The sequence below is a fragment of the Coprinopsis cinerea genome (assembly GCF_000182895.1).
Source record: "Coprinopsis cinerea okayama7#130 chromosome 8 map unlocalized cont3.8, whole genome shotgun sequence".
NCBI classification, from domain to species: Eukaryota; Fungi; Basidiomycota; class Agaricomycetes; order Agaricales; family Psathyrellaceae; genus Coprinopsis; species Coprinopsis cinerea.
The window spans coordinates 1,185,619-1,213,547 of NW_003307537.1; the positions used below are offsets into that span (position 1 = coordinate 1,185,619).

Sequence of the window (27,929 nt, forward strand, 5' to 3'; positions counted from 1 at the left end):
ATATTATCCCGGGGGGGGGGGGGGGGGGGGGGGGGGAAATAAATACCCCCCCCAAAAAAGGGTCCCCACCCCGAAGGCGGTTTTTGGGGGGGGGGGGGGGGAGTAGATAGCGCCGTCGAAGAGGGGCTGCCGAGTCGGATGCGGTGGAAGTTGATGGAAGCGGGGCTCGGCACGGAGGAGCACGTGCATGCCGAAAGTGGGGTCACTGGTGTCGTGAAAAACTTGATCGGGCGCCTTGTTGTTCCCAATAGCTTTTACCTTGACTCCTAATCTTTCCCGGTTTCTCTGCGCAAGACGCCAGCAACGATGTTGGCCGCCGTGAAGCGCACCAACAGTGTTTCGCGAATCCGCGTCCTCGCTGTTCGTCCCTACGCAACAGAAACTGTCTCAACACCGACGTCAGATTTACCTCCGCCCTTCCCTTCGCCGTCATCCCCCAAGAACTCAAAGATCCGCTTGTACCCAAGGCCCCGGCCAGCAGTCTCCCATAAACATTCGCCGCTCCCAAAGTTGCCACCCTCGTTTGGCAGCAACCAGCTCTTGCCCGTCTCCAACTCGACCCGCGCACTCCTCGAGTCTATTGTCGCAAAGTTCGACGCGCCGATTCGCTATGCGTTCGCCTATGGATCGGGAGTGTTTGAGCAGGACGGGTATGCGGAGAAGAAGAAGGAAGGCGCAGAGGGCCCGATGCTGGACTTCATGTTCGCCGTAACCCACCCCGCCCACTTCCATTCTATCAACATGCACCAATTCCCCAGTCATTACCCCCTCCATGCACGTATGTTTGGATCTTCATACGTTTCTCGGGTGCAAGACATTGGACCAGGAGTCTGGTTCAACGCGTATGTTCCAATGAATGGAGTGGTGCGTCCCTGTTCCACCTATTTCGTCACTTTGGGGAATTGACAACTTGGCGGTAGACCATCAAGTACGGTGTCACGACTGTGGATAACCTCTGCGCCGACCTTCTCAACTGGAGAACGCTCTACCTCGCGGGGCGGATGCACAAACCCCTACGCATTATCAAGGATGACGCACGGGTTCGCCTCACCCAGCAAGTGAACCTCACATCAGCCCTTCGAGCCGCCCTCCTCTCCCTGCCTTCGTCTTTCTCCGAAACCGAGCTCTTCGAGAGGATAGCTGGTTTCAGCTACATCGGCGACCCGCGCATGCTCCTTCCCGCAGAAAACCGCGGAAAGGTCGGAAACATTGTCCGAAAACAACGGCCGCAGTTCCGCGAATTATACTACAGATTGGTATTGGGCTTGCCGGGAGTTCATTGGTCTTCTTCATCAGAGATCATTGAGCAGGACACGAGCCCCAACGCCAGAGCTGCTCATCTCAGGAAGCTGCCGGTCGGACTCCTGAATCGCGTGAAACAGAATTACGAGAGCAAGGGCTTTGGCAAGGACGTGGAGCAGGACGAGACTGCGTTTTGGGTCAAGATGGCGGGAGACGAACAATTGTTCAACGTCATTCAGAAGGGTGCGTTTCGATTACTGTCGTTAGTCGACCAGCTGTCTTATATTTCATTACAGAAATGGCTGGCATTGTTCGAGGCCCAGCGACTATTCAATCCGTCAAGGGGATTGTCAGTGCCGGACTGGGCAAGAGCATCCGCTACAGTTCTGCCAAAGTCAACAAGTGGTGGGAGGGCTCATGAAGGATCGAAGCATAGACATTCGAATTTCGTAATCTGGCATTGGGTCTCCTGGGACACCAAAAGGTTGGGGTCTTTTGCCAATTTACCATCTATTTAGACAATGTTAGCTACCCTATATTATGCTCCTTACTATGTACCCTATTAATCTTCATATGGTTGATGTATCACTACCGTGACATCCGCACGTTTTCAGCTGGAGAATACAATAACCACTTCTCTAACGGAATCCCAACAAGGACACCCTGAGGAATGACACCCTCTTGCCCATCCCAGAGTATATGTTTCCGGAGGATGATCCAGGAGAGTTTGCGGGTGTTATGATCAGACGGCGATAGGCTCCGATGGTTTGAGTGTTTCGAAACTTCTGGCATCTTCCTTTCGATCCGCTGAAATTGTTATAAAAAGGCAGTTGTTCTCTCGCTTTCGTCTCCCTTCAAGAGCCAAGTCGAACATTTTACAAGATAACCAGAATGACACTTGTACCAAATATTTCTTCAACCACGCCGCGTCCAGGCACCAGCCACGCGAGCCCACCTCCAGCGTTGGCCCAACAGTCCGTTTATCCTCCTCCGTTGACCAATCCCGCTGTACTAGGATCGACCAAGACCTCCACCACAATTCCGAACACCAAACCCGGATCGAAACCGGTCAATATATTTTCCAATGATGGCTCATTCCTGGAGAGATTCCACCAGCTGAAGCAGGTAAGTGCTCCACACCTTCGACCGAGGTTCCAATCCCCTGGATCTTTGACGTTATCACCGGCCGACCGTTAACAATGTTTATTGACTTGTAACAGGAAGACGACGTGAAGAAGAAGGAAAAGGAAATCTTGGAACGGTAGGTTCCTCAGCCCGTTTACGATCCCGAACATTATAACCCATCCATTGAATATCCTCAGGAAGAGGAAGTTCGCCGACAGATTTGTGAGTTTTTAAATGAATATCTCCGATCCCGTCCTGACCCACACCGCTCTTTATCAGAAAAACCGAGGCAAGCGAGCATCAAGCTCAAGCAGTGGTCATCCCTCTGGTTCTAGTACACCCTCTGACGGCGCAGAATCCTCCGAACCCGCAACCAAGAAAGCTAGAACAGACAACTCGTCGGACAAGGTGGATCAGCCTCTTAGTAGGTGCTCTCCCCCTCCGTGTCACGGCGATGCAAGGGACCACGGTATTGAACTCCGTGCCCCCCTGCAGACAAGTACCAACAAGAGCTCAAGTCACTGAACATCAATGCCAACCTCAAGGATGCTGGAACCGGTGTAAGGCCTCTTGTTAAATGACCAAATTCTACTCACTCATTCTAACCTCTTTACGTGAGTAAAGGGTTTGAATTTCCTCGATCTCTTCCGGTGAACGAATACTGATATTTCTTCCTTTGTCGCGAGCAGATCTATGTGCCAATCGTTCCCTCATCACAAATAGGCACAACACACCTGGCTTTACACTCTCACCTCTCTTCTGGTCTTTGGGCTTTCGGTTCCTTGCATCTGGGTTTTCTGGCTGGCGCGCTCTCGTATCTGGGATATACATCATTATGCTTCAAGATTAGGCATTGCTGAATGGTTTGTGATTATATTGGAATAGTTGAGGCTAAATCTAAATAGGTGGAATATATGGACTATTTGCGTTTATCACCGAAAAAATCCAAAGACTCAGAAAAGCGTATGTTACGCAAATCGATCCTCGCGAAACGGGAAAAATGTATCTTCATAAAATCATGCCTCCAAAACCCGATAAATCTTGAGAACACCGCTCTTTAAGTCGTCCAAACGATAACTGACTACCTCGACAGTCTAGGAGAGGAAGTTAGTAAGAATCCGGAATGACACGGATGAGAATAGTGACTCCGCACCTGTTGACCGACATGTTGGTTCGCTTGGAACACTCGCAACTTGGACTTCTTCGGCTCGAATTCGCTGATAACACCAACAACAGGCTCATCCGTGCCAACAATGAGTTGATATGCTTGAAGACCTTTGTGTCCCTTGAATTTGGCGTCCGACAACTCAACCAGATCACCAGGCATAATATCGCTCGCGCGCTTCTGAACGGCTCCCCCAGTCTGCTTGTACACCAAGTACCCCCAATCCGAGGCCTTGGCCGCATTCGGAACCTCATTCAACACAACGCGGACAAATCCAGGATAGGTCCCGTCCCCAACCAACCCCTTCTTGGACTTCTCAAACAGTGTCGTGGCAACTTCGCAAACTTGAACGCCAACACGACCCCATACCGCCATCAAGTCGTCAGCGGAAAGTTGGACGTCGTTGGAGCTCTTCCTTTGTTGTTCCATCCCAGTTCCAGCTACCTCAGCCAGCCTTGGGCCCGGGGTGGGTTGAGGCCTTGGGACAATGGTGACAGACTCCTCCAATGCAGGTGCCGCTTCCGCCTCAGTCCATGACATCGACAAGTCCTCGTTGCCAAACTCCAAAGTAGAGGTCGGGATGTTGGGCAACTCCCATTGCGAGGAAAGACTATCCTGACCTTCAGGTGCTGGCGGAGGCCGGCTAGGTGCCGGGGCCCGAGCACTTGGCCTGTTGCCTGGAAGAGGTGGTGGGACTTCCTCCCCTTCCGGGTCTTCGACCATGACATAGTCAGATTGTCCTCGTAGAATTGGCGTCTTCTGAGGAGGGGACGAGACCGTAGAGTCGCCCGATGTTCGTCTCTGCGAGGAGATAGTCTGGTTGCTGGCTCTACGAGCAGGAAGTCCCGCTGGTACTGGTGGGCGAGTGGGAGGCGGAGGTGGTGAGCTCGGGGTGTCCAGAGATTCCTTGCGAATCTGACGTGCTCCTCGTGCCGGAGGTGGGGGCGGCGCTTCTTCAGGCTGAGCATCTTCGTGATGAACTTCCTCCATCTCACTTTCCTCTGCTTCGACCTTCACCGCATCGACGGACGAGGCGAGGCTTTCTTCCTCGGATTCGCTGTCGGCAACTTGTGGAGGCAGCGGGGGTCGAGAAGGAGGTGCCCTGGTGGGTGGTGGAGGCGATTTCGGTGCACTAGGTTCCGGCTCCGGTTCTTGCGGGACGCTTGCTTTGCGAGTCGGGAAGGTGGGAGGGAGCATCCCGATGCGCATCCCACCCATACCTGCCAGCTTAGTAGCAATTCTCTCCTTCCGTGCCCGTTCCTCTTCTTCTTCGGTCAGGTCTGAATTTCCTCCGGTGTCTTGGAATTCTTCCTGAGCCTCGGAGCGGCGGCTTTCCTCCTCGGCCGCTGTTGGTAGCGTAGGACGACGACCTGGAAGAACTGGCGGGGCGGCACCAAATTTAATACCTCCCAGCTTTGCCATACGCTCAGCGATGGTCCTTCGTCGTGCAGCCTCGGCATCCTCATCTTCTTGGGCCTCTTCCCTGGGAAGTGGAGTCGGTTCTTTGGCTGCGATGGCGGGCTCTTCAGTTGTCGCTTGGGGTTCTGGTGGCGTTGCGTCAGTAGAAGAAGAGAGGACAGCGGAGGTCCTGCGGCTCGGGCTGTGGAAGGATGGATCAATGGGATCTACATCAAACACTGTAAGCGATAACAGCTCGTGTCGTACAATTAGGACCATACCTCCTTCCTCTTCATCAAGAATTTCTCTTGTACCTGGCACCTTGAGAGAGGATTGACTGCTTGATGATCGGACACTGTCGGATTGATGCACCGTTTGGGTAGGAGGAGCGTTGTGAGGTGGTGCCTGATTAACAGGGGTTGGAGACTTAGGCATTACCGGTGGAGGGACAATGAGGGGTGCTTCAGCATCGGAGGTCTGTCCTTCAGATCGATGGGCCGACGACATGGGACGAACAGGAAGGGCTTCCTCATTATCTGAAGCTTCTTCCGCTGGAGGAGGCGATGGCGGGAAGCTCCTTGGTAGGACTGGAGATGGCTGCTGTTCTTCCGCCGCACCAACATCTTGTCGCTCACTCGAGACCCTGTGCGGGACAGGCAAAGGAGGCTGATGACCATCGTCATTACTCTCGACTTGTCCTGCCTGAACGTCGGTAGGCGGGGAACGAGGGAATCCAGGTGGTGGGACTAGAATCTGCGAACGGACAAGGACTTCGTTCTCTTCCTCTGAGTTTTCCTCTGGATCGGCGCTGGCATCGAGATTGCGAGGTGTCTGATCTTCTACCGAAGCCAAGTGCGAAACTCGAGGCGGCGGTACAGGGATGGTGTCCTCCACCTCGGCCACAGATTCACCCGTGAGTTGAGCAAGAGATTGCCTGCATTCAAGGGTCAGCAACGAAAAGGAACGAAGACGAGATAGCACACTCGAACCTTTGGAGGATTGTAGATGTGACAACTGGGGCAGCTCCAGAATCGTTATCGTCGTATTGGCTTTCTTCTACATAATCCACTGCATCAATACACCTGGTAGTGGCTAAAAGAAGACATGAAAGAGTCATTTACCATCGCTCGTATCTGCTTTCCCAGCAACTTCAGAAGAGGGTTCAATGGGTTTTGTTTCATCCTCTCTTGTTGCCGCATCGTCAAGTTTCTCGGGAATCGAAGCTGCAAGTTCCGGTTCAGGCGACAAGGGTGCGACGGATTCGGCCGGGACGTGCTGGGCTTCTTCAACTGGAAGAGGTTGCTCTCCCTTCTCGTCCGCAGTCGTGGGTGGAGAGGATGAGAGAGGAGCAGCGGAAGATGAATCTCGTCTGGGCAAGGCCAACGGATTGACAGCACCCATCCTTGCGAGGCGATCAGCAACCTTTCTCTTCCTCGTTTCTTCATCCTCTTCACTTTCTTCAGATTCGCCATCCTCGACGTCTTTGCCAGAATGCTTCTCATCCACTGTCTGGACCTCTTCCGATACTTGCGCTGGCTGCTGGACAGGAGGTTGGGCTTCGACGGAAGAGTCCGCCGATGCATGTTCGGGTACTTGGCCGCTTACTTCGGTGTCTTCCGTCGGAGTCACAGAGGATGCAGCTTCCTGGGTATCTTTGAGGGTTTCGGGAACGACAGACTCCCCCTTATCTTCATGCTCCTGAGATACATCATCAGGCTTGACGTCAACCTCTTCCTTGACAACCTTCTCCTGAGCTTGAGATGGCTCTTCGGACTCCTGAGAAACGACAGCGTCTTGAGCAGCGACTTCCACTGGTGGTGGTGGCGGCGGCGGCGGCGGTGGTTGCTGAGGCTTGGATGCCTTCTTGCGAGGTGGAGCAGCTCGGCGAGGCATAGCAGGTACAGGCATGGAAGGGGGACTCTTCGAGCCATGGGATTCACTCGAGCTAACTGAAGCAGGGATTGCCTCCGTAGACTTAGACTCAGTGACTTCTGCAAATTAGATTTAGCTTTGCACTGGAAGATCGGCGGGGAAGCGCTACCTGTCTGTTTATCCTGTGACTCGCGAGATAAGATCGAAGCAGAGTCGGTAGGGGGTGATGTCACGAGAGGTGCTAAATGTAAAGTCAATACATGTTTGCTTAATCGAAAAGGTAAACGCACCTTCTGTGATGGTGGCCGCTTCAGCCTCGGTCTGGGGTTCTTCCTTCGGTGGTTGAGGTGGTGGGGAGGCCGTCTCCTTGGTTGGTTCCGCCTTGGCAGCATCATCATTGGGTGGAAGCGAGGGTTTCTTCGTCGGTGGTGGTGGCGGCGGCTTGCCAAAGATCGGAGCCATCCCCACACGCGTCCCCCCTAAACGCGCCATGCGGGCAGCGATCGCTGCTCGTCGCTGCCGTTCTTCTTCGTCTGGGTCGGTTTCTCCTGTCTGTTCGTTGGATTCCTTCTCGGTTGCTTCCTCTGAGGATCGCCGTTCACTCGAGTCTGATATCAGCGAAGAGGGCTGTGGAGGTGATGAGGCTCTTGCGAGCGCAGCAGCTGCAGCTGCTGCTGGATCTGCAGGACGATCGTCGTCATCATCAACCGGCGGAGACACCACTGGCGGGGGCTTCCATTTGGGCTTCTCCAGAGCCGGTTTAGGTGCAAGAGGGGGTGGTGCTCCAAATGCACCTTTCCCTTGAAGAGCAGCCATTCGTTCCTTGAGACTACCACCTTTTACGATGCTGTCCTTCGCATCCGAGACCGACATACCGCCGGATGCTGGTTTGGAGGGTGTAGATGCATTGTCTGCTGTTGTGGGAGTCGATGGCGGTGAAGGTTGCTTCGGTTTCCAGGTCGAGAAGCCAGCTGGCTTGGGTCGGGGCGCTGGTGCTGGCGCTGGCGCTGGTGCACTTGCCCCAGCTTTCTCGAACGCGGCGATCCTGTCTCTGAGAGAGCCAACTTTCTTTGGCGGTGCGTCTGGTTGGTCTGACATTTCTGGCGCTACAATCACTGAGCTGGCAAGAAGAGGAGCGACCACGATCTGAGACGGCCTAGCCGTAGCCTTAATACCTGCGTATTGGTTCCCACGCATAATTATAGGGTCTACAGGCACATCACTACTGATCTTGACTGATGTTGTTCGGCAGTTTATTTAACTACGGTACATTGTCCACAAGTAGTTCCTAGCTATGCTCTTGGTTTGGGTACAGCTGTCACTGTTATCGAAGATTGGGCCTTTCGCAACCAAAACGGACCTACTCGCGCGCCTTGTCAGAATTGTTGTTGGCGGAGCCATGTCCCCAATAATGCATAACTCACCAATAGGGTCGTCTGGGTCATGGAAGATGGTCGTCCACGCCCCAAGGACGCCATACTCTGAACGAATACCGCCAACTTGGACGCCGTCGGAACTTTAGTAGGGCGTAAAAGTCACCAAGAGTCTGAACCCTGAGAGACGAAAAAGACGTACCTCCATATAATATTGCCAGCTTCCCCAGAGGTCTAGTTTATCATGAGAAGGATGGCCATGACCTTCGAATGGAGCAACTCACAAATTGCCATCGAGCGTAACCTTCCTTGGTCGCGCTCACCTTCCCTGTGAGGACAGTATCAGGGAGGTTCTTCATAACACCCACAAAATATATAGTCGGTTGGGTAGGATGATCTTTGTCGAACTCTGTCTTGGTAACCTTAAGCTGCACGCTCATGCAACGAATAACTTCTTGGAAAGTGTCTCCTTCGAGAAGAGACGTGTCTCGTGGAAAACCCGCGGTGGTCTGGGCAAACGAGATGGCCTATTTAACTTTCGTCCAGGAAGGGTAGCTTGAACAGACGTACAATATCGTCGTTGAAAACTACTCAATAGTCAGGGCATTTGGTCGAAGGAGCAAAGGGGATACGAACCTATGAGGATTCTGTGGTCGCAAAAGCAGAAGGACACAATCCATTCTCCTTCTACACCTGCCCAGTCCGACGGCTCCGGCTCGGTATCAACTTCATCTCGAAGCATAGGCTGGATATACGGGAGACCTAAAGGGTATATTGTGTACTGGGTTTCTTCATCTAAGCCGTCGTCGTCGAGTTCAGTCGATAGGAGCTGGCGCGAGATAACTTGGCGAATGGCGTTGACATGTACCCAGTTGACCGTCCCGTCGTCATTATAAGGGCCGAATTCGTTGTTCCATGAGTAATTCTTCATATTGTACACAAAAGACCGCGACTTGACTCTGGCGTCCGCCCTGGTGTCGTTGTCGGTAAGACCATAAAATGTATGCAGCTGATTGACCAGTTGAGTTTCTTTCTCGTTTAAATCTTGCTCCTTTACAAAGTCAATCCACCCGTCGTGGAGAAGTATCTGGGCTATGGTCAAGTTATTGCCGATGCGGGCGAGTGGGTCAGATTTGGGAATCGTATTCATGACGAGGTTGACGAGGGTGTTGAGGATTTCGCCTAATTCTCCCTGTCGGCCTAATGACTTCTTCGCAACTACTGATTGTGCTCGAACGAAGCGTTGGAGTTCCACCTTCCAATCAACAGACAGCTTCTTCTGGCCTGTAATATCGATGCATTCGCGTGGGTCGTCCAGTGGTTGTGCGAGGTAAAGCTGCCTCCAAATCGCGCTGTCTTCCGAGTCATAAACCAAGGAACGAAGAAAGCGGTTAGCTTGGGCTACCCGTGCGACATCGAGAGGATGGCAGAAAGTAAGTATTTCCTCCACCAGTTCCCTGGGTAGATCCAAAAGTTCCATGGCGATGTAGGGGAGAAGGACAGGGAACAACGGTGGTGGCCAATGATCGCGCTTACATCGGCTCTGATTACCATTCGCTGATCACCGATGCACATCACTTCGAGACCTCTCGGCATCACTGTTTACATCTGCCGACTGCCAGCAACCGGCTTTCTTTCAGCTCCCCAGTTTACATGGGCGCAATGCCAAAGGCTGTATTATTCAGAATCGAGGTCCATCCGGCCTGGATTTACATGCTCTAACTATACCCCAGAGTTTCATCCTTGAGATGATAAGATCCGTATTGGCATCACGCCAATCCGTGCTCCACTCGCCGGAAAGCAGAATTTCATTGCCGATTCGAGGAAGGAGAGCACCAAAACCGTCAATGTTCAATCGTCGTTGGAGAACAGGATCCCTGCTGGAATTTTGACACCGACTCACAACGTTAGCCCAGTCACACCAAGTTCCCGTGCATTGTCCATCTAAATCTCGGAAGTATCCTGAACACTAGTGCCATCGTGTATTAAGCAGTGATACAAGGATAATGTATGAATTTACGATAGTGTGTCGTGAATGGACTATAGCTACAATAGGAGCCCCAAAGCAAGAAAACATTGCGTTGACGAGAGAGCAGGGTGAGACGGTCGTGAATATGTCCATATCGTTGTTAGGGAGGAGGTCCGTGAGATAACGAGTGAGAAGTCCTTGTATCGTGAATGACAAGGACTCCAAGGAGTGGATGCAACTGAGAAGTAGCAAAAGGTAAAGAAGACTGGCAACAATCAGGAAAGGTGAACACTTACAATCAAGGACCGGACCAGTGAGAGGAGGGTATTGCGTGTTTTATATGATAGTGATGCTAGAATCTTGATTTTCCTTTTAATTTGACGTCGCTTGGGGTCGAATGTTCAGGCTTCAGCCAGCGTGCCCCACTCGTCCAACAATTTTTTCCCAATAGTTGGCTCTAGTTCGGTACCGTCTCTTGAAATCTTAATTTCCCGGCCTTTGTTCCAGGGATTTCGGAGGTGTCGCGTTTGGTGGAACGGAATCCTACGGAGTTCGAGCCATTCAATCTTGAAACACTCTCCCCACCCGGGCGTAGAAGGCGCCTCCCCATCCTGCTGCCTGTCAAACTTCGGCTCTTCGACCTCCCTCGACTTCGCTTTCCCATCTCGATGCTGCGGGCCAGGCGGATCGTGCATGCCTGCCCTCACGGCTCTAATGGGAGCCTCGGGATCCAATTCGAAGGCCTCGCGCGGTGGATCGAACTTCTTGCGTTGGTGGTGGTCCAAACTGAACTTCAGGGAAGGCGTCCTCTGAGGTCCTTCGTCGCCATCAAATCCCCCACCTATTTTGGGCGGCGCAGATTGCTGTTGGAGTAGGCGGGGCGGGAGAGGAGTTTCGGAGGACGAAGGTGGTGGGCTGTCGTCGAGGTCATCGAGCTGGAGTGGGGATTCGTCGACAACGTGACCACCGTCGGGAGAGAAAAACATCTTGGGTTGGGGAGAACCGGAGAGTAGTTTGGTATCCGTATTGGCTTTGAAACGATTGGCGCGTGGACTGGTAGTGGAACCAGACGGAGATGGGAATGAACCGTCCGATCGAGATGCCCATGTCACTGTTCCTTCTCCTCTTCGGATAGGCCCAATCATTCTGTTCGAATGAGAAACGAACCTGAAAAATGTTGCATAAATAGAACACAAACCTTGCGTAGCCATAAAACTCTCCACTCTTGTTCACACTGAAAATGAGGAAGACGTCTTTTGCTGTTCGAAAAGCTTGATCCAGGAGCAATTCGTTGTGTTTCTGAGTCGCCCATAGGCCGTTCTTGACACTGAGGGCTAGATCATCCTGTTGTAGTGTGAGCCACTTCAATTACACTCGATAAGCGGTCGCGTACCTCACTTAGAGACTTGAGGATGAAGAAGCGCGTCGGGAAGTACTCGGCCAGGAAACTGGACGTCGTCGAAGCATGGGAGTCTGAGCTGCTGGAATGGGTGCCTTTCCTTCTATCACCGCTCGAAATGGAAACAGAGCCTAGAACGTTTGGAAAGTGGTCTGCGTCACTGCCTGAATTCCCCTCGGAGGCCTCAATGTCCGACGAACCACTCGCCTGACATTTCTGCATCCTCTGGCTTTGGATCCACTGTTTGTGGAGACCTATTCCTCGCTGACCACCAACTCCCGACTTCAAGTCGTCTGCCGACCGTCGAATTTTGCACACTAGCATCGGACATTGGGGATCGTTCGGCCGCAAGCGTTTCCCATTAAACGTCTGAATTGCGCTACTGACCGACGACTCGCTACTGTAATTGATGAACGCGCAGTTGGACCGGCCTATCAGAAAAATTGATTCAACGCCCGCGTTCAAGGTCGCATGGGCATTGCCAGTCTCAGGAGGATTAGTGAAAAACCTCCAAAGCTCTTCTTGTGTCGCGTCAGAAGGCACGTTCCCTACCCACATTGCCCACGGTGAGCGGTGCGCTGGTGGCCGAGGGTGCCATTCACGACGGACCACAGGTTTAGAAGTGGTGGAAGGCTGTCCACTACTCGAGGGAGAGTCTCGACCGGCAATGGAAGAACGAGATGCAGTAAGCGGCGGTGAACCAGGCTGTGAGGCCGAAGGGAACTTTGGTTCGGAGAGATGTGTTCGAGGTGGAGCGGACGCCGAAGAAGGGTGTCGCGAGACATGGGAGGATGATTCCCGTTGCTGCGCCGGAGGCTGGTATTGATAAGAGTACCCTTGTCGGTACTGCTCGTACGGATGTTGCTGCGACTGTGGGGTGTGGGGAACAAAGTACCATGAACCTTTATGGAGGTCCTCGACAGATGGAGATAGATGAGGCTGGTAGGACACCGCACTATATGGCCGATAAACTGTTGCAGGCGGTGAAAACTGTTGCGGATACCCGTATTGGGGTGAGCGCAGAGAAGACGGATATCCCATGCCTGAGAGGTGTGGGGGACCCATGTACTGTGGGGTGGCCGCGTTCACACCCGCCATATCGTTGGTGGGATTGGTAGAAGGGAAGGTCGGGCTGAAGACTGATTCGCTTGACATCTGGTTGGAAAAAGAAACCGAGGGATTGGGCCCATCGTTGCTCCGGTGCTGCTGTGGATAGTGGTACAACGGTTGCTGAGAATAGGTCAGTTGTGGAGAAGTAACGCGATTGTTGGAGTCGGAGACTTGTTGCGGGGATTGAAATGGATGGGGAGGATAAGAATACGCGTGATGAGGCTGACCGATATTCAGAGAAGGCGGATGCGACGGTACCGTGTATTGACCGTAGTAGCCACCTCCCTGACTGAACGGATGGGGTGATGTTGGGAACTGAATGACCGAGGGTTGAAATGAATTGTGAGGGGTGGAATTGTCATTGCTAGAAGAGGCTGGCGGAAAGTATCCATGAGAAGGCGACGAGACAGAAGGAGGGCCAGCTGACGGCCTGCCTGCGCCTCCTGAAACAAATGGTCGTCTCCTATTGTTGGCCCTGGATCGATTTCGCACTGGGGTGCTTTCGTTGCTCGCATCACCTGGCATAGAATCCGGCGGTGTCGAGGCACCTTCGTCGTAAGGTTGTGTGTGCTCTGTAGAGGTAAAGGGAATCAGGCTATTCTGCTCATGGAAGACTGGAAGGAATGCGATTTTGAGTCGCGTCGGAACACTTGTAGAAAGTGCTCGAACACTCACGAGAACACGGTCTAGTAAAGTGCGACTCAGAGACCCTGTCTAAAAATCATGAAGAAAAAGGAAGGACATTAAGAAACGACATTGGAAAGAAGGAAGGTGGAAGGGCGACACGGCCGACTCTAACTGAGTCTCTGACCTCGACCAGAACCCCCCATCCGCTTGCCCGATTTAACGCTGATTTCCTTCAACTTTTCACGCCCACGTGCAGCGCGAAGTGAGACTCGGGTTAGGGTTACTCACCTCCTTGTGATGGACCCGCGTCTCCGAGGGTATGGAAAGATTCACCCAATGAGCTCTTAGAGCTCTGGGTTATAGCCACTGGGGTCGTCGCCCTGGACATACCCTCGGCTTTAAATTCGACCATGCTCGAATAGAGTCGGGGAAACGGTTCAGGCCGTCGTTACACAGCTCCGGAGGATCTCGCAAATCTCCAGGTGGGGTGTTCGTAAATCTATGTGATCAAGGAGTGAGTCAGTACACATGGCGTTTGACGGGTAAGAAAAATGACTCGCCTTGAGAGTGATTTCTCGAGGGTTTGGCGCTTTCGATATCCACATCGCAGTGACTTGTATACCTCCAACGAACTGGATGGGAACTATGACGTCATGAGCTAGCCTCGAGAGCTGTCCCGCTCATCCTCAAAAACGGGGGTCTTGTCTGGTCCGGAGGAGCACTGTGGAGTGGAAAACGGGAGTTACATGCAAGAGATGCCAGGAAGAATACATACGTCAAGATTGTACCGTCACGGAAGGAGGCTGTTCCACCGCTGCCCAAGAGCGTCACCAGCAAGCAACTAGAAACCGACGTGGTCTATTATAAGGCAGGTCATCGGTAGCAAAGCAATCCAAGCCATAGGCGGACCTGCAATTCAGTGTCGGAGAACGCCCTGGCTCCTGATATTGCATTCCAGCAAATTTGTGAGGGTGACGAGGAGAGGGGAAACAGACTTCTGATTCCTGAAGCTCGACACACCTCGAGTCGTTCTGCTTCGGACGTACCTTGGTCTGGATTATCGCGCCCATCACTGACTGGCGTTCTCCAAAGCAATGGAGAGCTGGGCTTCGACAGCGATTGGATCGTATTCGTCGAATGTTATAAGCGGTATGTCAAAGTAAACTATGAGCGGCAACTTGCAAGAAGAATGAGATCTGAGTTAAATCGAGCATTATGTTTATAAAGAAGGCGGGGGCCTGACGTGGTGCGCAGTGAGAATACAATCGAACGTACCAGAATATTAGCGAGCTTGTTAGAATTATATGCAGTATTGCGAAGATCCTTCGGCTTAGCTGGTTTTGGTAACAAGCACCCGACGACTGGCAAGTTCTCGAAGATTGGAACACCCGAAAACATGGCGAGGAATGGCAGTGGTGGGATGGGTGGCCTCCTTCATGGCAGTCAAGTTGGAAGAATGTAAATATCTGCTTGGCGTACTTGTCAAAAAATGGCCTCGAGAACTGTTCACGCCTGGCCAGCGTCGTTTCCCGGAGGGCATCGTCCCACGGTCCTGACTGTAACGATCCATGCAATTGGTTGGGATGCTTGCCCACGCCACTCGGTGCTTGTTCAAAAAGAATATTTACCGTCATTGGGACCTAGGTTTCTTGCGCCTTTCAGCAGGGTAAAGGGGGAGCGTCTGTAACTGGACTATGCAACAACTTCAAACTCAGTCCAGAACCCAAGGGCCAGCGCGGCTCGAGTCCCTCTTGTTTTTGTAACTCCGCGGATGTCTGAGCCCGCGGATAACTGCTGCCGGCGCTGCCGTTCCATATGTCTGCTGGAATCGAAGGGCCCATAACCAGCCCCTACGGGTGTGAGGGCTGAGCGCTGAATATTGGACTGTCTCTTGTTTAGCCAGCCCTTTGAAAAGTCCCGTACAAGTCAACGCAATCTTACCGATGACTGGTCTACAGGTATGCACTTCCACCTTTAATGTTCCTTTCCTCATCCCCTACTACTTCGGAATTACCTTTGAATCGAGTAATTGGCTTTCCTAAAAGAGGGTGATTCCTTCGCAAACCACTGAGCGTTGTTCCGTGATTAGGCAGACAGGATGCATTGATGCACCCAGGTTACTCCATGTATCAAAACTGCTCAAGGTTACTAACCAGGGCTCCGGTCCTTCGGGGTGGAGTATCTGAAATTTGTTAGATTGGCATATGCCCCACAATGAGAAATTGTATCTTTAGACTTCAGGGTAGTGATCCTGTAATGCGCCCAGATCCTGACTGCGCAGTGGAGTCTGCTTGAAATTACACAAACATCTAAACACGGTCGCTCCACTTGCCTCTGTACCCTACCCAGGGGGATAATCCAGTCATGCGCACAGGTCAGTTGCCAGAGAGGAAGGGTCCTTGTTTTACATCCAACATTTCACAGGAAGTCTAGCGACGTAAGTCCCAAGTTCCCTGAGTAGGCGTAGGATCCCTTGACGTCAGTCACCATGTTGCGCAGTGACGCGACGAATAGGTCACAGTTGTACGGATATAGTTAAAGTTCAAACTTCTCAATGGTACGAACCTGCTCCGCTCCAGCCGTGATACGCGAAACACTTCCCCGCTCCAGCCGCTTGGGTTCAACCTGTACTCGTCCAGCGCTGATCGTCTTGTATTCGCCATAAGTATTAGGCATCGAGGACGAGATGGTGATGAAAAATAAGATGCAAAGATGCTTTGAAATGGAAGGCCACCGGAGCCCGTATGAATATGAAAACATGCAAGAGCAGAGTGAATTTTGGTGAGAAGATCGAAGGTGGTATCGAGGGCACAAAAAGTGAGGGTATATGTAAAGATATGCAATATCATGGCTATGCAAGGTCGAAATGGTGATGCAGATTATTCGAGATGTCCGTTCTCTTCTTGGAGATAGAATCGAGAGCCAATGCTCGACATCCAGAGGCTAAGCAAACCTCAACCAACATGTCCTCTTTGAGGAGATCTTCGACAAAGCGCAGCCGCCGGAGAACATCCATCTCCGGGATGGAGCAGGGACGGCTGCAGGCTACAGACCACCGCATTTTCCATGCTGCGCAACACTGCCTATGCAGCTTGCACTGCGGCGCCTGTTCGAAAGGAGGTGGGGATATTCGAAGATGTTTCCAGTAAGCAGAAAGGGAATGGTAGCCAGCGAGGAGGTGGGTCCTATGTTTCCGGGTAAGAATGGAGGAGGGGTCTGAAATGAAGTTGCTCTCCGTTAAACGGACGCCGAGTTCGACCATGTGGGTGTAGTATGCGTGGCTGAGGAGACTGCGAAAGTCACATCGGTCTGCCAAGATGATAGCAGGAACGGGAGAGAGCTCGTGCCATAGGATACGGGTGATCCACTTGACTTGTACGGCAGATGATACTTCGGGAAGTCGGTAGAGAGAGGCCAGTCGAAGGGCACGAAAAAAGATATCGTTCGAAGCGGTGCGCAGTGGAGAGTTTGCCGCTGGGATGAACAGAGAAGACATGGCTTTCTGTGACCATGTTTTCAGATGAGTAAGGCCAAAGTTGAAAGCCCATTCTGCGATGGAGAGGACTTGCTCCAGCGACAAGGAATTAAGGTCAATAGCTGGACTAACCAAATCATTTAGTCACTCCCTTACCGCACGACGAAAAGAACTGCCAAACTTACTATACTGTAGAAGCGTATAATAGATGTCGAAACTGAGTAATGGTGGGGCCACGCAAATAGATAGGTTTATCTCGAGATGCTCCTACTCCAGGTGGTTGGATAATGCTCTGACGCGGAAGTGATGGCATATGGTCGAAAAATGCTTCTGGAACCTGGATGCTGTTAATTCAGCACGCGAAAAACATGGACATCTAATACACTCCGTACGCACTTCCAACAAACCCCCCTGTACATAAACAAAATAGCTTCTCTGGTCGTGGCATCGTAGCGGAGTTGGTAACTGATTCATCCCCCTCTTGGCGGATGGCTTTCGATGCGACTTGAGAGTCTTCTCTTGTGTGAGTATCGCCTCCGAGGTCAAGCAATTGAGTGTGGCAGAGCGAACGATGCATTTGACACGGAGGGATACGCCTGTGTCCTTTCTACAGACGATGCCCATGGCAGTCTTGGGTGGTGAGGGAGCCACGCTTGGGTGAATTCCGGGGCCGTGTTAAACGAGTCAGTCGCAGGACTCTAGGTCCGAGTATACAGAGTCATCAAGACAATGGAGCCGACAGGAAGGGCAGACAGGGGGAGGCAGGCGCGATACAACGGTCTGTATCGTCGTGAGGGGTTAGAGGAGACTCGGAAGGGGGGCGGTCATCCTCTAGGGCAACGTCACACACAACCCCAATCGCTTTAAAGGTCTTGTTAATTGTGGGCGAGAAAGCAATGTCCGCCGGATTCAGGCGCCACAGATAGATCGTGGGTCTAAACCCTGGCCAAGCACAAGTCATTCGGTGAATCGGCGTCGCTCAGTATGGAAGTCTGAGCGCAGGCCAGACAATAACGAGGCTCCGAGTCCCAGGGAACGACGTAGGGTTATGTTTACGTTCACTTATAAAACATCCTTCCTATGCCGTCCAGAAGGAAAAGAACCTATATCATTGCCCTATATCGGAAAGAATAGAGAGCGAGAACAAAAAGGGCCTCAAATCACATATACCAGAGTTCCGGTCCATGCAACAAGGCCCAACAATAAGTCCCCTAAGCTTGCGAAAGCGATAACCATCGTGTAATCAGAGCCCTAATTGACGACGAGCTGTGATTTACCAGAACCGAATTGGAGGGATACATGCCTTGTCCTTGGGCCGGGGGTGGGACGACAAGTCAGAAGGACAAGATCGGAGTTGGTGCATAATTATAGCATCCCCCGATTGGGAAATTGCACGTGCCTCGAAAAACTCTAACCCTCTCGTCCATCTTCCTTGCCAAAAAGTCCAGTAATCGGACGCAAAAAATGGCAAGTACTTTTCAGAATTTGTTGTAGTTGAGGTGTAATCTGACCTTGGAACAGAGGCCAATTCTTTTGCAAGGTATGTCCTAGCGATCTAGCGACAGAAACCGAGATTTTGAACGAAATGTCAGGACATGAACGATCCCTAACACAGATCAAGTTCAACCTCGAGGGAGACCTCTTGTTCACCTGCTCGAAGGACAGTGTTATCAACGTATGGTACTCTCACAACGGTGAACGACTAGGAACGTACGATGGACATAACGGAACAGTTTGGACGGTGGATGTGGACCGTGAGTGTTATCGTTTATCCTTGGCCTTCGTCAGTTGTATTGAAGGGCCCTCGATTTCACCCAGCATCGACACAATATATGATTTCCGGATCTGCCGATAACGCTATGAAGCTATGGGAAGTTTCGACCGGCAAATGCTTGTACACCTGGGAGTTCCCGACGGCAGTGAAGCGCGTAGCTTTCAACGAGGACGGGACCCAGGTGGTTTGCATCACAGAACAACGAATGGGATACCAATGCGCCATCCGAGTCTTCAGAATCAACAAAGATGACCCCAAGAACCGTATGTCGTTTCTTGAACGCGAGGGCGTCGAGTCAATACCCAATCTACGTCTATTTTCCAGAATCGAAGGAGCCATTGTACATGTTCAACCCTATCGGCTCAAAGGCAACCGTCTGCGCCTTCACCCTCACCCCTAACATCATCATCACTGGCCACGAGTCAGGAAAGGTCGCCCTTTTCGACGTCAAGTCTGGAGAAGAGATCAATAACAACGAGCGCGCTCATGGTGATGTGATCACCGATTTGCAGCTTAGCAAGGACCGAACATACTGCATCACCAGCAGCAAGGATAAATCCGCCCGTGTAACTTTCATTTCGTCTGTTCATGCTAGGGACCATCTTAACATCAATTTCAGATACATGATACCAAAAACCTGATGGTCATCAAAACCTTTACGACGGAAACGCCTCTAAACAGTGCCGCGATCGCCCCTAATCGCCCTTATGTGCGCTCAGCCACCTTTTCATCTTGCTTGGTTAGCTGACTCTGCAATCAACAGGTTCTCCTCGGTGGTGGACAGGAAGCTATGAACGTCACGACAACATCCTTGCGACAAGGAAAGTTCGAAACTCGGTTTTGGCACAAGGTGTTCGAGGAGGAGATTGGCCGAGTGAAGGGTCACTTCGGTCCTATCAACACGTACGCGTCTTGTACATTGGGGTCATTTTATCTGCTCACCATTGACCGGTTTCCAGCATTGCCATCCACCCCGCCGGCACTGGATACGCATCTGGGGGAGAGGACGGTTTCGTGCGGGTGCACCACTTCGACGAGTCATACTTCAAGGCCAAACCATACGGAGACCTGGAAATAATTGATTAGGACAGTATTATATCCCGTGTACAATAGTCCTTTGTACCTTTTATCTCTTTTTTTGGCATCCTCTCATTCCCCTCCGTCCCGATTTGGCTGCCATGGTTGTCTTGAGCGCAGTTTCACCTTTCTGCGGTATTCTCCCCTCTCCCCCTCCTTCGTTGGATGACGGGTGCCACAGCGCGAGGCTCGACCCACTGACAGTTATGTAATAGGCGTCATTCGAATGGCTGCACTTCGCGCCAGAACCAGTTTGAAGGCAAGTCCAACCCCACTGCTGGTCGCAGCACGCCTCAAAATGCTACGACTTGGCGTCAAGAATCTTGCCGTCTTCCTCGCCCTGTGCCAACCCCCTCACTCCATTGGCGCAATTGACGAAAGCTTGAACGTAGCTTCCCGGCGGATCCACCAGAGGAGCCTGCAATCTAAAACCATGTCCCGAAATACGGCTTCTACAGCCCCCTCAAACGCGGGGGGTCGCTGCTAACGGCGAGTCTCACTTTGGCTTCCTTGACCTCTGTGGCCCTCATCGTTCTGGTATTGTGTACAGGTCATCCCCGTAACATACCCCATGGGACAGGGAGAACCGATAAACGCAGTGATATCTGGTCATTCCGATCCCAAGGTACTGGATAGCAGTTGACAGCAGGCTGAGGAACTATTTTCTGTTCGTTGTCCGTTAAACAAAGTGGAAGGCGAGTTGTGATCTTCCTGTCACAGGTCCTTCGGATTTTTGGGAGAATGCCTAGGGCAGCATGTAGGGACTCATCAAGCAGCGGATCTGGGGGATGGGAACGGGTTCAATACGTCCTTGCTTTCCTTCCAAGTGCGTATGTGTTGAACATGACAGAGAACGAGACCGGCGTAATGCGATGGGACTATCACGACCCGGTGTTGGGCGCTTGTAGGGAGACCATAGGAGGCGGGAATCATCTCAGATATTGGGTTCAAGACGGCCACCTCGGCAACAGGTGAATCTTATCCTGTAGTATCCTCGCTCCAGGCTTTCTGGATCAAGCTGCCAGTGGTGCGGCTTTTATGGCCATCTCATACGAGAAAGCATACCGAGGTGCGCTCGACTTGCTTTAGCCCCGATGTCGCACAAAACAAAACTCGTCTAGAGTAACACGACATCATCTTGAATGGCTACAACTTAGGACGGTGCGAGGAATCCAATAGTAACATCTTCCGCCCACCGACGCCCCGCCAGTGACTGGTTGGTAGGAAGCATTACCGACTTTCCAGTTTCCAGCCAGTCTCACGAACGGATCGACATTCAATGGTATCTCGGCCTGGGCTGGCTTCACGTACAGCACGGACATTTCGTATATCGCCGGATTTCTACCAATCACGAGCGACGGAATCAACCACAATTGGACGGTTGTAGACGAGGGTATCAATGACTGCGATGATCTTCTTGCCGTGTTGAATGTGCGGATAACTCACGAACCAGATCCGATGGACGTTGTTTCATACTTTGGCAAGAGGCCCATTGAGTGGTTGTACAGATCCGCAAGCTTTTCACTGGGATACCATAGGCAAAAGTTGTCGTTTGCTAGTAGTTTTCTTGTTCTTGGCTACATCATGTAGTGGTAGAGATTAGAAGAATAGGGGGGTTTCCTGATTGGGTAGAGATCTTTGTTGTCGTCAACGTTCGAGTCAGTCAGCTTTGTTCTACGCGCCGACGCATGACTACACTCTGGACAGCTTTCCACCCGCCGCAATGACAAAGGGATTCCGCCATGTGTGATTGGATATAAAAAGGAAGCGGCTAATTATTTTGCAGCGTGCCATCTTACGCCCACAATCTCCAGAACGCGCCTATTTGTCGAATCACAGAGCCGCCGCAACCGTGACCTCAGCTGTCAAAAGTCGCCAAGTTTAGCGAGCGTCGACCAACGCTCCAACGAGTAACATTATGCCGAACCTCCCTGACCGCAGAAAGGAAGATTTTCGACCGTCGTACATGGATCGCTCGATGAGAGACTTGGATTGGGACGAGCGGGGGCGGGGTTCACGCAAGAGGCAGCGTATGGACGACGACTATTACGACAACACCTCCGAGGGCAACCCTCTGGACGGTGAATGCGACGGGCACAATGTGAAGGACAAGGAATTTTACTCCGGGCCTCAAGAGGCCAATGAGTCTGTCTTTTGCTTCAAGGGCGTTCTGTTCAAAGTATGTCGGGCTCTTGTCATTGGCCGTGTGCCAGCTCTCAACGTCCAATTGTCCAGCTCAGCGATTCTGCGCTTAAACGATGTCCAAGCCTCATGACACTCTTACTAAACGAAGACGGCCAGTTACAGCGTACTACAGACGACGAGCCATTATGCATGCACAGCAGGGCGCACCTCCAATGTACCCGCGCGAGTTTCAGGGCTCTAGTATGGGCACTTCATACCCCGTAAAGTTGCGCTTAGTTCCGTTCTTCAGCTTTATCTGATGCCCTACAATTTAGAGAGGAACGGCTGAGAGATCCCCAACCCTATGCAGACACCGACAGAATTCTAACGCTCGCCCCAATATGCACCGTCTTCGGTCTCGACATCCTTCACAACTGGGTTCTCGGAATCATCAAAAACATAGTCGCCGACGACGTCCTCATGGACTCCTGCGCCTCCGCCACCCTCCAGAAACTCATCCAAGTCGCATCCCGCCTAAACCTCGCCGACGTCCTCTCCACCGCTGCTAGCAAGTGGTACAATCGCATTCTCACCAAGAAGGAGGGCTCCATTGTCGCTCTTCAAACCGCTGAGAAGTACAACCTGGACGACCTGCGAGGTATCGCCTACTACGTCCACCTGCAAGATATGCTGGATCGTCAAACGGCATCCAAGGATGGGATAGCCACGGAACTCAAGGCTGATGACAAGTTGAGCTCTGCCCAGGTGATGCGTCTATTGTCTGGGTACTGGTCCCTTGTCAGCTTCTGGGAACGCTTCAGAATGGCGCCGTTGGAACTACCTCGAGCCCCGGATTGCTCAGAAGCGGGTCACAAGAAATGCTCAACGACATGGGTCAGAAGATGGAACTCCGCAATTGGATGGAGGCGCATTTTGTCCTACAACTCAGCTGATGCCTTGAATCTCATCAGCTGCTTGAGGGACCAACTCAGTAATGACGATGACTTGAAACTCAACGTCAACCCTTCGTGCAGGCTGGCGGGTTTAACTGCTTTGAAGACCAAGGGCGAGGATGTCAAGAAGAACTTGAGATCCCACTTCGTTGCATGTAGATGACACTTTGGAAATGTACATACGAATGCCAGGTGGTTCCATTTCAATTCCTTTTCTGACCCTGTATTCCTTGCGTACAACATTATAACCTATCTCACATCGTATCGCTCCCACCATGCACATAGGGCTTGACCGCTCCCAAGTACCCAGTAAATCATAAATCCTTCATATATTTAGCCGTAAATACGTGACATCGTAAGAATGAACTGCCGAGACGTTAACATGAATCAAGAGGCGTAGGTAACAAAGTATTTTAAAGCAAGAAAGAGCAAGGGAGAAAGGAGTCGAGCGTAACCGTAACAAAGTCGTCGGAGAACCGAGGATTCGTGAAAGGGTAGGAAGATAGACGTGACCGGCGTGAAGGATAAAAAAAGGGTAAGCATAGGGGAAAGTGGGCGGCGTTGAGATAGGAAAGCACAATAACGACTAATACGAACTTTGTGTACGAAAGCAATTCGAGAGCGGAATAAGATAGCAATGTAGCGATTGATAGCAAAAGAAATCCGCAGCGAGCAGATTGCGGTTGTTAATGTGGGTATGAAATGTTGGATGATGAAGGTCGAGAAAGTATGCAAGGTTGAAGCAGAACGAACGTAACAGCTATGCGCATGAAGAGTGCGACCGAAAGCTGGAAGTTATTCAAGTGGGAGTGAAACAGAGATCAGTTGGCGTAACTGGGCCGGTCGGTTGGGTCAGTAGACTTTGGACGTTCGCTTGGAGACAACGGCCTTTCCAGGAACCATGGCCTTGAATGCACGACGAACCATTGCTACGGTTCCGCCTCCTTCGTCTTTCGAGCCGACCGAATGCAAAGGTGTGGTACCAGCCTCACCCTCCACATTCGTCATCATCCCCAGCTCGTCCACCGACACGGCCTTGTTCTCCATCTTCTCAATGATGTCTTCGCTGGACACTGGCGGAGGCATCGGTTTGCGCGTCGACGAGAAGGGTCGGAAGCTTTCACGTTTGTTAGTGGAGGGGCCGAGCGTGTTGGAGGTTGGCCCAAAGCTCTCGGATTGGTACCCCTTCCCGCATCGTTTCACCCCGGAGGTCATGAGGAAGCGATCGTACACGTTCTCCATCTTGAGTCGATTGGGGGTGTCCATGTAAGAGACGTCTTTGCTCGGGCGGTTGCGCGATGGGTAGGCCTCAACGTGGCAAGGAGACCCGGTAAGGTCGTCATATGATGGCTCACGAGCGAAGACGAAGCTCGAGTTGTCAAGAAGGTTGTCCTGGGAGACAAAGGGTGAAGGGACAAAGAGGCTGCGATCGACGTCGGATAGTTTAATGAGAGTTTCTGAACCTAATGATAGGGCGCAATCAGCACTGTCCTGAACATGGCCCAAGGACAAGTTACGTACTCTTCTTGTGGTCAGGGTCAAGGCCGAGGGGTGTGATACCCAGCTTGGTCAGGGTCGACTGGCTCTGGTTTCGCTTCGCAGCAACGTAGGCAGCAATGTTCAAGTTGGAGGTCGAGGCTGAATAGTCCACATTGTCAGCGAACTTGGCAGATATGAGTGGCTCAGGGGAGCGAGTGGACACAGTCGCCCTTCTCTTTTGCTTCGAGGGTGTCACAATTTCTGGGATGACGAAATTGCTACTGGCAGCGGAGACCAGGGGAGAACCTGAAGCATGAGGATGTACGGAAATCTCCTGGCTTGGACCGGAAGACCCGCTAATGCGTCGAGGAGTGCCGGGGCCGGTATAGGCAGACGGAGGTGGCGGTGGACAATGCTGGGTCGAGGACGTCATACTTGCTTTGTTGGAAGTGAAGCTGGAGTCGGCGGTGGATGGCTGTCCGTTCTCGTCGAAGATCTGGCTTGCAGCAAGGACACGACGGGGAAGGCGGCTGGACCTATTCTGTCGACTCTGGGACCTTGGCAAAGGAACAGGAAGGGGCGGTAGAGAGAACTCTTGGGGCGCCATTGCTTCGAAGTTGGCCTGAGTCTCTTCAACTACTTCTATTGGTGCAATCTCTGATCAGATACTGTCCGTCAACACTAGACGGTAGCCTGAAACCTACCTTTGACATTCTTCATCCAAATTGCCATTCTGTCCATCTGGGTCTCAGCCGCAGCCTGTTCCATCATGGCAGCATTCTTGATAGGGCCTAGAGGCGTGATAGGAGAAACGACGGAGCCAATGTTGGGTGAAAGTGGTGTAGAAACTGTGTCAGAATCATCAGCGTCCAGATACACGCAGATAGTGCCATGCAGTCAGCAGGGAAGACCGAGATACTTACCTTCCTCCCTGTGCTTTGAAGTGCGAGGCTCATCTCTTGACTCACGGCGAATCTTCGCCCCTGCTTTCTCCACTTCTCGTACAATGTCAAACGAGAACCCTCGTCCTGGTGTAGCTGATGTAGATCCTCCGCCTGTTTTCGATCCTGCAGCCCTTCCAATTGACGGGGCTTTGCAGAACTGGACCGTTTTATCTATACGAAAGTGAGCCACCAGGTAAAGCTGATCATCATATGCCACACACCGATGGAGGCCTTGATGCTGTGTTTGAAAATGTTCTGCCTGGATTGCTTGGCAGGTTGAGGCGCTGGAGGTGATTGAATAACAGTGTTATTTGGGGTCGGGGCAGGGAAAGTGTTCAACACTGGAAAGACACCGTCAATAAAGTCGCCTGTGTTTGTGGTAAAGGACAACTCACTTCGGCTGAGCGGCGACATAACAGGGGGCAGCGGTAGAGTGGGTGGACTGGCATGCGATTTCTGCTTCTGACCTGGCTTCGAAGCACCCATGTTCTCCTTCTCGCCTTCGGCGTCCGCGCTTGCTTTCTTGGACCTCTTGTGGGTGACGGGAGGAGCAGCTAGTGTGTCCTCTTTGTTCTCCTCCTCCTTTTTCTCCCTCTTTTCCTTCCGCCTTGCCTTTTCCCTTTCGAAATGTTCGTCTCGCTCTCTTTCAAGCTCTTCCAATCTTTCCATTTCCCTTAGCCTCTGCTTCTCTCGTTCCCACTCCAGTACTCTATCCTTGACATTATTCGAGCCGTTGGCCCTCAGGCTACCTGACAGCGAGCGATCTCCGTCCTTCAAATTAATGTTGCTGGTCTTGTTGGACAGTGCCAAGTTACTCCTGCTTCGTGTGCTGTCGAACAGTCCGGAGCGTCGTCGACTCGTCATCTCGTCTAGTGTCTTGATAGGAATGCGCGTTGACAATGGAGGCGGCGGCATGATAGTGTTGTTATCAGGAGCGATGATGGCACCAAATGCCCTCCTGGATGATGCAGTACCATGCTTGTTCTCTTTGTGACCCGCCACTGATCTATTGCGATTAGCAGCTGCCGCCATGTTCTCTTTAGCAGAAGCAGACGCATAGGGCGAGGCAGGTGGTGAAGCCTTAATTGGCGAGAGGTCGATGACAGGTGGCGCCGGCCTCCTGCGAGGTTGGACTGAAACTAGTGTCAATACAAAGAGTTGACAGATCAGATGTTAGACATACTGTTGGAAGCGGTGACTTTGGGTTGAGACTTGGACTTGACGAGAGAGTGACGACGGGTGGATGAATCGAGGTCTTGTGGAAGCGCTAGACCAGGAGGGGAGACAGGGTTCTCACTCGCATCCACGGTTCGCCTACTGCGAGGAGGGGTCATGTTGAGCAGCTTATCGAGGTCTTTCTCGAACACAATAGATGAGATTTCACTCGCAGAGCGGCCTAAAAAATGGTTCTTGAGCCGACCTATTCACTGGGACAAGATTGGCACTCACGATGGGTGTTTTTGGACTCCTCTCGTCCAGGAGACCAATACCGGTCTGCGAGGGCATGAGCAGCCGTACATCTCAAGTCGGCATTGGGGCATATCATGCGGCGAAGCAGTTTTTCCATGCCGGGACTTACATCCCATGTGCCTACCCATTTACCCCGAAGCTAAAAGGCGTTAGATACTATGCCAGAAAAGTGGACCAGTAATATACTCACAGTCCTCGCCCAGTAGCGCTCAACGGCCTCTTTGGTAGATAGCGATTCGCCGTCAAATTCTTCAAACGGCGTGCGACCATTCAGAATTTCGAAGAACGTGACGCCTAGAGACCACACGTCTGACTTGCGCGTGTCGTGGGTGAGGCCTCTTGCTCGCTCAGGCGAGAGGTACTGCAGTGACTGGGTGAGCCTGTGTGTTGGTGTAGCAGGAAGATCATGCGCTACCTCGGGAGTTCCATAGGCGAGATTGGAATGGAACGAGGTCTCATCCTCTGGGTCATTCTTTTCTGCGAACCCAAAGTCGACAAGGACAGGGATGTTCTTGTGCGAAAGGAGGATGTTGGCCGGTCTGTTAGCAAGTTATCAAGTATGCATCAGTAATCGATAGGTAAAGTATTCGACGGAGTACAAGGAGACCATAACAAGAACCACTTTACGTACTTGATATCGTTGTGGACCACACCGCGTCGATGTAGGAAGTCAACCGCGGAGAGGAGGAAGCGGAACCATTCCCGTGCCTTAACCTCCTGGACTTCAACAGGCATGGGCGTTGGGAGATATGTCCTAAGAGGGAGGTCAGGTCTTGTTTTGAGGAAGATACCGGATGTCAACTCGCTTACATGGTAATCATGGCGTATTTGACGCTCACTACAAAAGAATGAAATGCAATAATAGAAGGATGCTGGTCTGCTCTGAACGACCGCACAATCTTCATCTCGTTCCATCTTAAAAAGATGTTAAGGTAAGAAAGGGAAAAAAACACTTGTTTGACATTTGACGCACAAGGACTTGATACGTGAAGCATTGGCTGGGGACTTTTGGTCTCTGTGCACGAGCTTGACTGCAAACTTGCGCCCACCAACTTTGAAAGCTGGATGATGGCATTGCGGTCGTGAACGTTTGGGCCTGACCAGCCAAACGCTTCCCCAATTCCCGTTGCCGATCTGTGAGAGCGTTGAGTCATCATTTGGGCCATCGTATGTTGCATTCCGGTCGCACCTCTTCCACAAAGTCCAGCTCTGCAGAGACGGTGTCATCGTCTATCGAGAACACGTCGTTCGGTTCTTGTTCGAGAGGACTCGTTGGGGAATTTGTGCGTGAGGACGAAGACGAGTCCATCGTTTCGTTCGGTCGTTTTTCAGGTTGTAGGCTGCGCTGGGTCG

General features: G+C 51.9%; 9 protein-coding genes across 9 annotated transcripts; 4 read left to right on the forward strand and 5 right to left on the reverse strand.

Moving 5' to 3' along the window:
- Nucleotides 1-266: 266 nt before the first annotated feature.
- On the forward strand, nucleotides 267-1,663 carry CC1G_02894 (hypothetical protein; the record flags this gene model as incomplete). The annotated part of the gene is made up of 3 exons (XM_001835754.2): nucleotides 267-864; nucleotides 921-1,485; nucleotides 1,539-1,663. The coding sequence occupies exons 1-3, from the start codon at nucleotides 307-309 to the stop codon at nucleotides 1,661-1,663; spliced, it is 1,248 nt and encodes a 415-aa protein (XP_001835806.2). The 5' UTR covers nucleotides 267-306.
- A 470-nt stretch (nucleotides 1,664-2,133) lies between these two features.
- On the forward strand, nucleotides 2,134-3,021 carry CC1G_02895 (hypothetical protein; the record flags this gene model as incomplete). The annotated part of the gene is made up of 6 exons (XM_001835755.2): nucleotides 2,134-2,367; nucleotides 2,463-2,503; nucleotides 2,565-2,589; nucleotides 2,647-2,791; nucleotides 2,863-2,927; nucleotides 2,992-3,021. The coding sequence occupies 6 exons, from the start codon at nucleotides 2,134-2,136 to the stop codon at nucleotides 3,019-3,021; spliced, it is 540 nt and encodes a 179-aa protein (XP_001835807.2).
- A 362-nt stretch (nucleotides 3,022-3,383) lies between these two features.
- On the reverse strand, nucleotides 3,384-7,900 carry CC1G_14998 (hypothetical protein; the record flags this gene model as incomplete). Its single annotated transcript, XM_002910621.1, has 6 exons — nucleotides 3,384-3,461; nucleotides 3,521-5,157; nucleotides 5,212-5,864; nucleotides 5,920-6,022; nucleotides 6,052-6,921; nucleotides 7,093-7,900. The coding sequence occupies 6 exons, from the start codon at nucleotides 7,898-7,900 to the stop codon at nucleotides 3,384-3,386; spliced, it is 4,149 nt and encodes a 1,382-aa protein (XP_002910667.1).
- A 194-nt stretch (nucleotides 7,901-8,094) lies between these two features.
- CC1G_14999 (hypothetical protein) lies at nucleotides 8,095-9,655 on the reverse strand (the record flags this gene model as incomplete). Its single annotated transcript, XM_002910622.1, has 6 exons — nucleotides 8,095-8,162; nucleotides 8,227-8,318; nucleotides 8,378-8,409; nucleotides 8,460-8,702; nucleotides 8,746-8,762; nucleotides 8,812-9,655. 6 exons carry the CDS (start codon nucleotides 9,653-9,655, stop codon nucleotides 8,095-8,097), a joined length of 1,296 nt encoding a protein of 431 aa, XP_002910668.1.
- An 890-nt stretch (nucleotides 9,656-10,545) lies between these two features.
- CC1G_02897 (hypothetical protein) lies at nucleotides 10,546-13,462 on the reverse strand (the record flags this gene model as incomplete). The annotated part of the gene is made up of 4 exons (XM_001835757.2): nucleotides 13,329-13,462; nucleotides 11,538-13,267; nucleotides 11,343-11,488; nucleotides 10,546-11,290 (listed from the first exon to the last, which is right to left on the reverse strand). Exons 2-4 carry the CDS (start codon nucleotides 12,696-12,698, stop codon nucleotides 10,546-10,548), a joined length of 2,052 nt encoding a protein of 683 aa, XP_001835809.2. The 5' UTR covers nucleotides 12,699-13,267; nucleotides 13,329-13,462.
- A 2,669-nt stretch (nucleotides 13,463-16,131) lies between these two features.
- On the reverse strand, nucleotides 16,132-16,776 carry CC1G_15000 (hypothetical protein; the record flags this gene model as incomplete). The annotated part of the gene is made up of 1 exon (XM_002910623.1): nucleotides 16,132-16,776. One exon carries the CDS (start codon nucleotides 16,774-16,776, stop codon nucleotides 16,132-16,134), a length of 645 nt encoding a protein of 214 aa, XP_002910669.1.
- Nucleotides 16,777-18,340: 1,564 nt separating this feature from the next.
- CC1G_02898 (eukaryotic translation initiation factor 3) lies at nucleotides 18,341-19,615 on the forward strand (the record flags this gene model as incomplete). Its single annotated transcript, XM_001835758.2, has 6 exons — nucleotides 18,341-18,509; nucleotides 18,544-18,792; nucleotides 18,854-19,095; nucleotides 19,149-19,238; nucleotides 19,293-19,432; nucleotides 19,489-19,615. The coding sequence occupies 6 exons, from the start codon at nucleotides 18,341-18,343 to the stop codon at nucleotides 19,613-19,615; spliced, it is 1,017 nt and encodes a 338-aa protein (XP_001835810.2).
- A 1,909-nt stretch (nucleotides 19,616-21,524) lies between these two features.
- Nucleotides 21,525-22,846, forward strand: CC1G_02899 (hypothetical protein; the record flags this gene model as incomplete). Its single annotated transcript, XM_001835759.2, has 3 exons — nucleotides 21,525-21,785; nucleotides 21,842-22,011; nucleotides 22,066-22,846. 3 exons carry the CDS (start codon nucleotides 21,525-21,527, stop codon nucleotides 22,844-22,846), a joined length of 1,212 nt encoding a protein of 403 aa, XP_001835811.2.
- A 689-nt stretch (nucleotides 22,847-23,535) lies between these two features.
- CC1G_02900 (CAMK/CAMKL/MARK protein kinase) lies at nucleotides 23,536-27,885 on the reverse strand (the record flags this gene model as incomplete). The annotated part of the gene is made up of 14 exons (XM_001835760.2): nucleotides 23,536-24,146; nucleotides 24,205-24,804; nucleotides 24,867-25,010; nucleotides 25,086-25,277; nucleotides 25,328-25,447; nucleotides 25,502-26,239; nucleotides 26,290-26,502; nucleotides 26,556-26,715; nucleotides 26,767-26,937; nucleotides 26,992-27,115; nucleotides 27,208-27,330; nucleotides 27,387-27,491; nucleotides 27,550-27,710; nucleotides 27,766-27,885. 14 exons carry the CDS (start codon nucleotides 27,883-27,885, stop codon nucleotides 23,536-23,538), a joined length of 3,582 nt encoding a protein of 1,193 aa, XP_001835812.2.
- Between the last annotated feature and the right edge of the window lie 44 nt (nucleotides 27,886-27,929).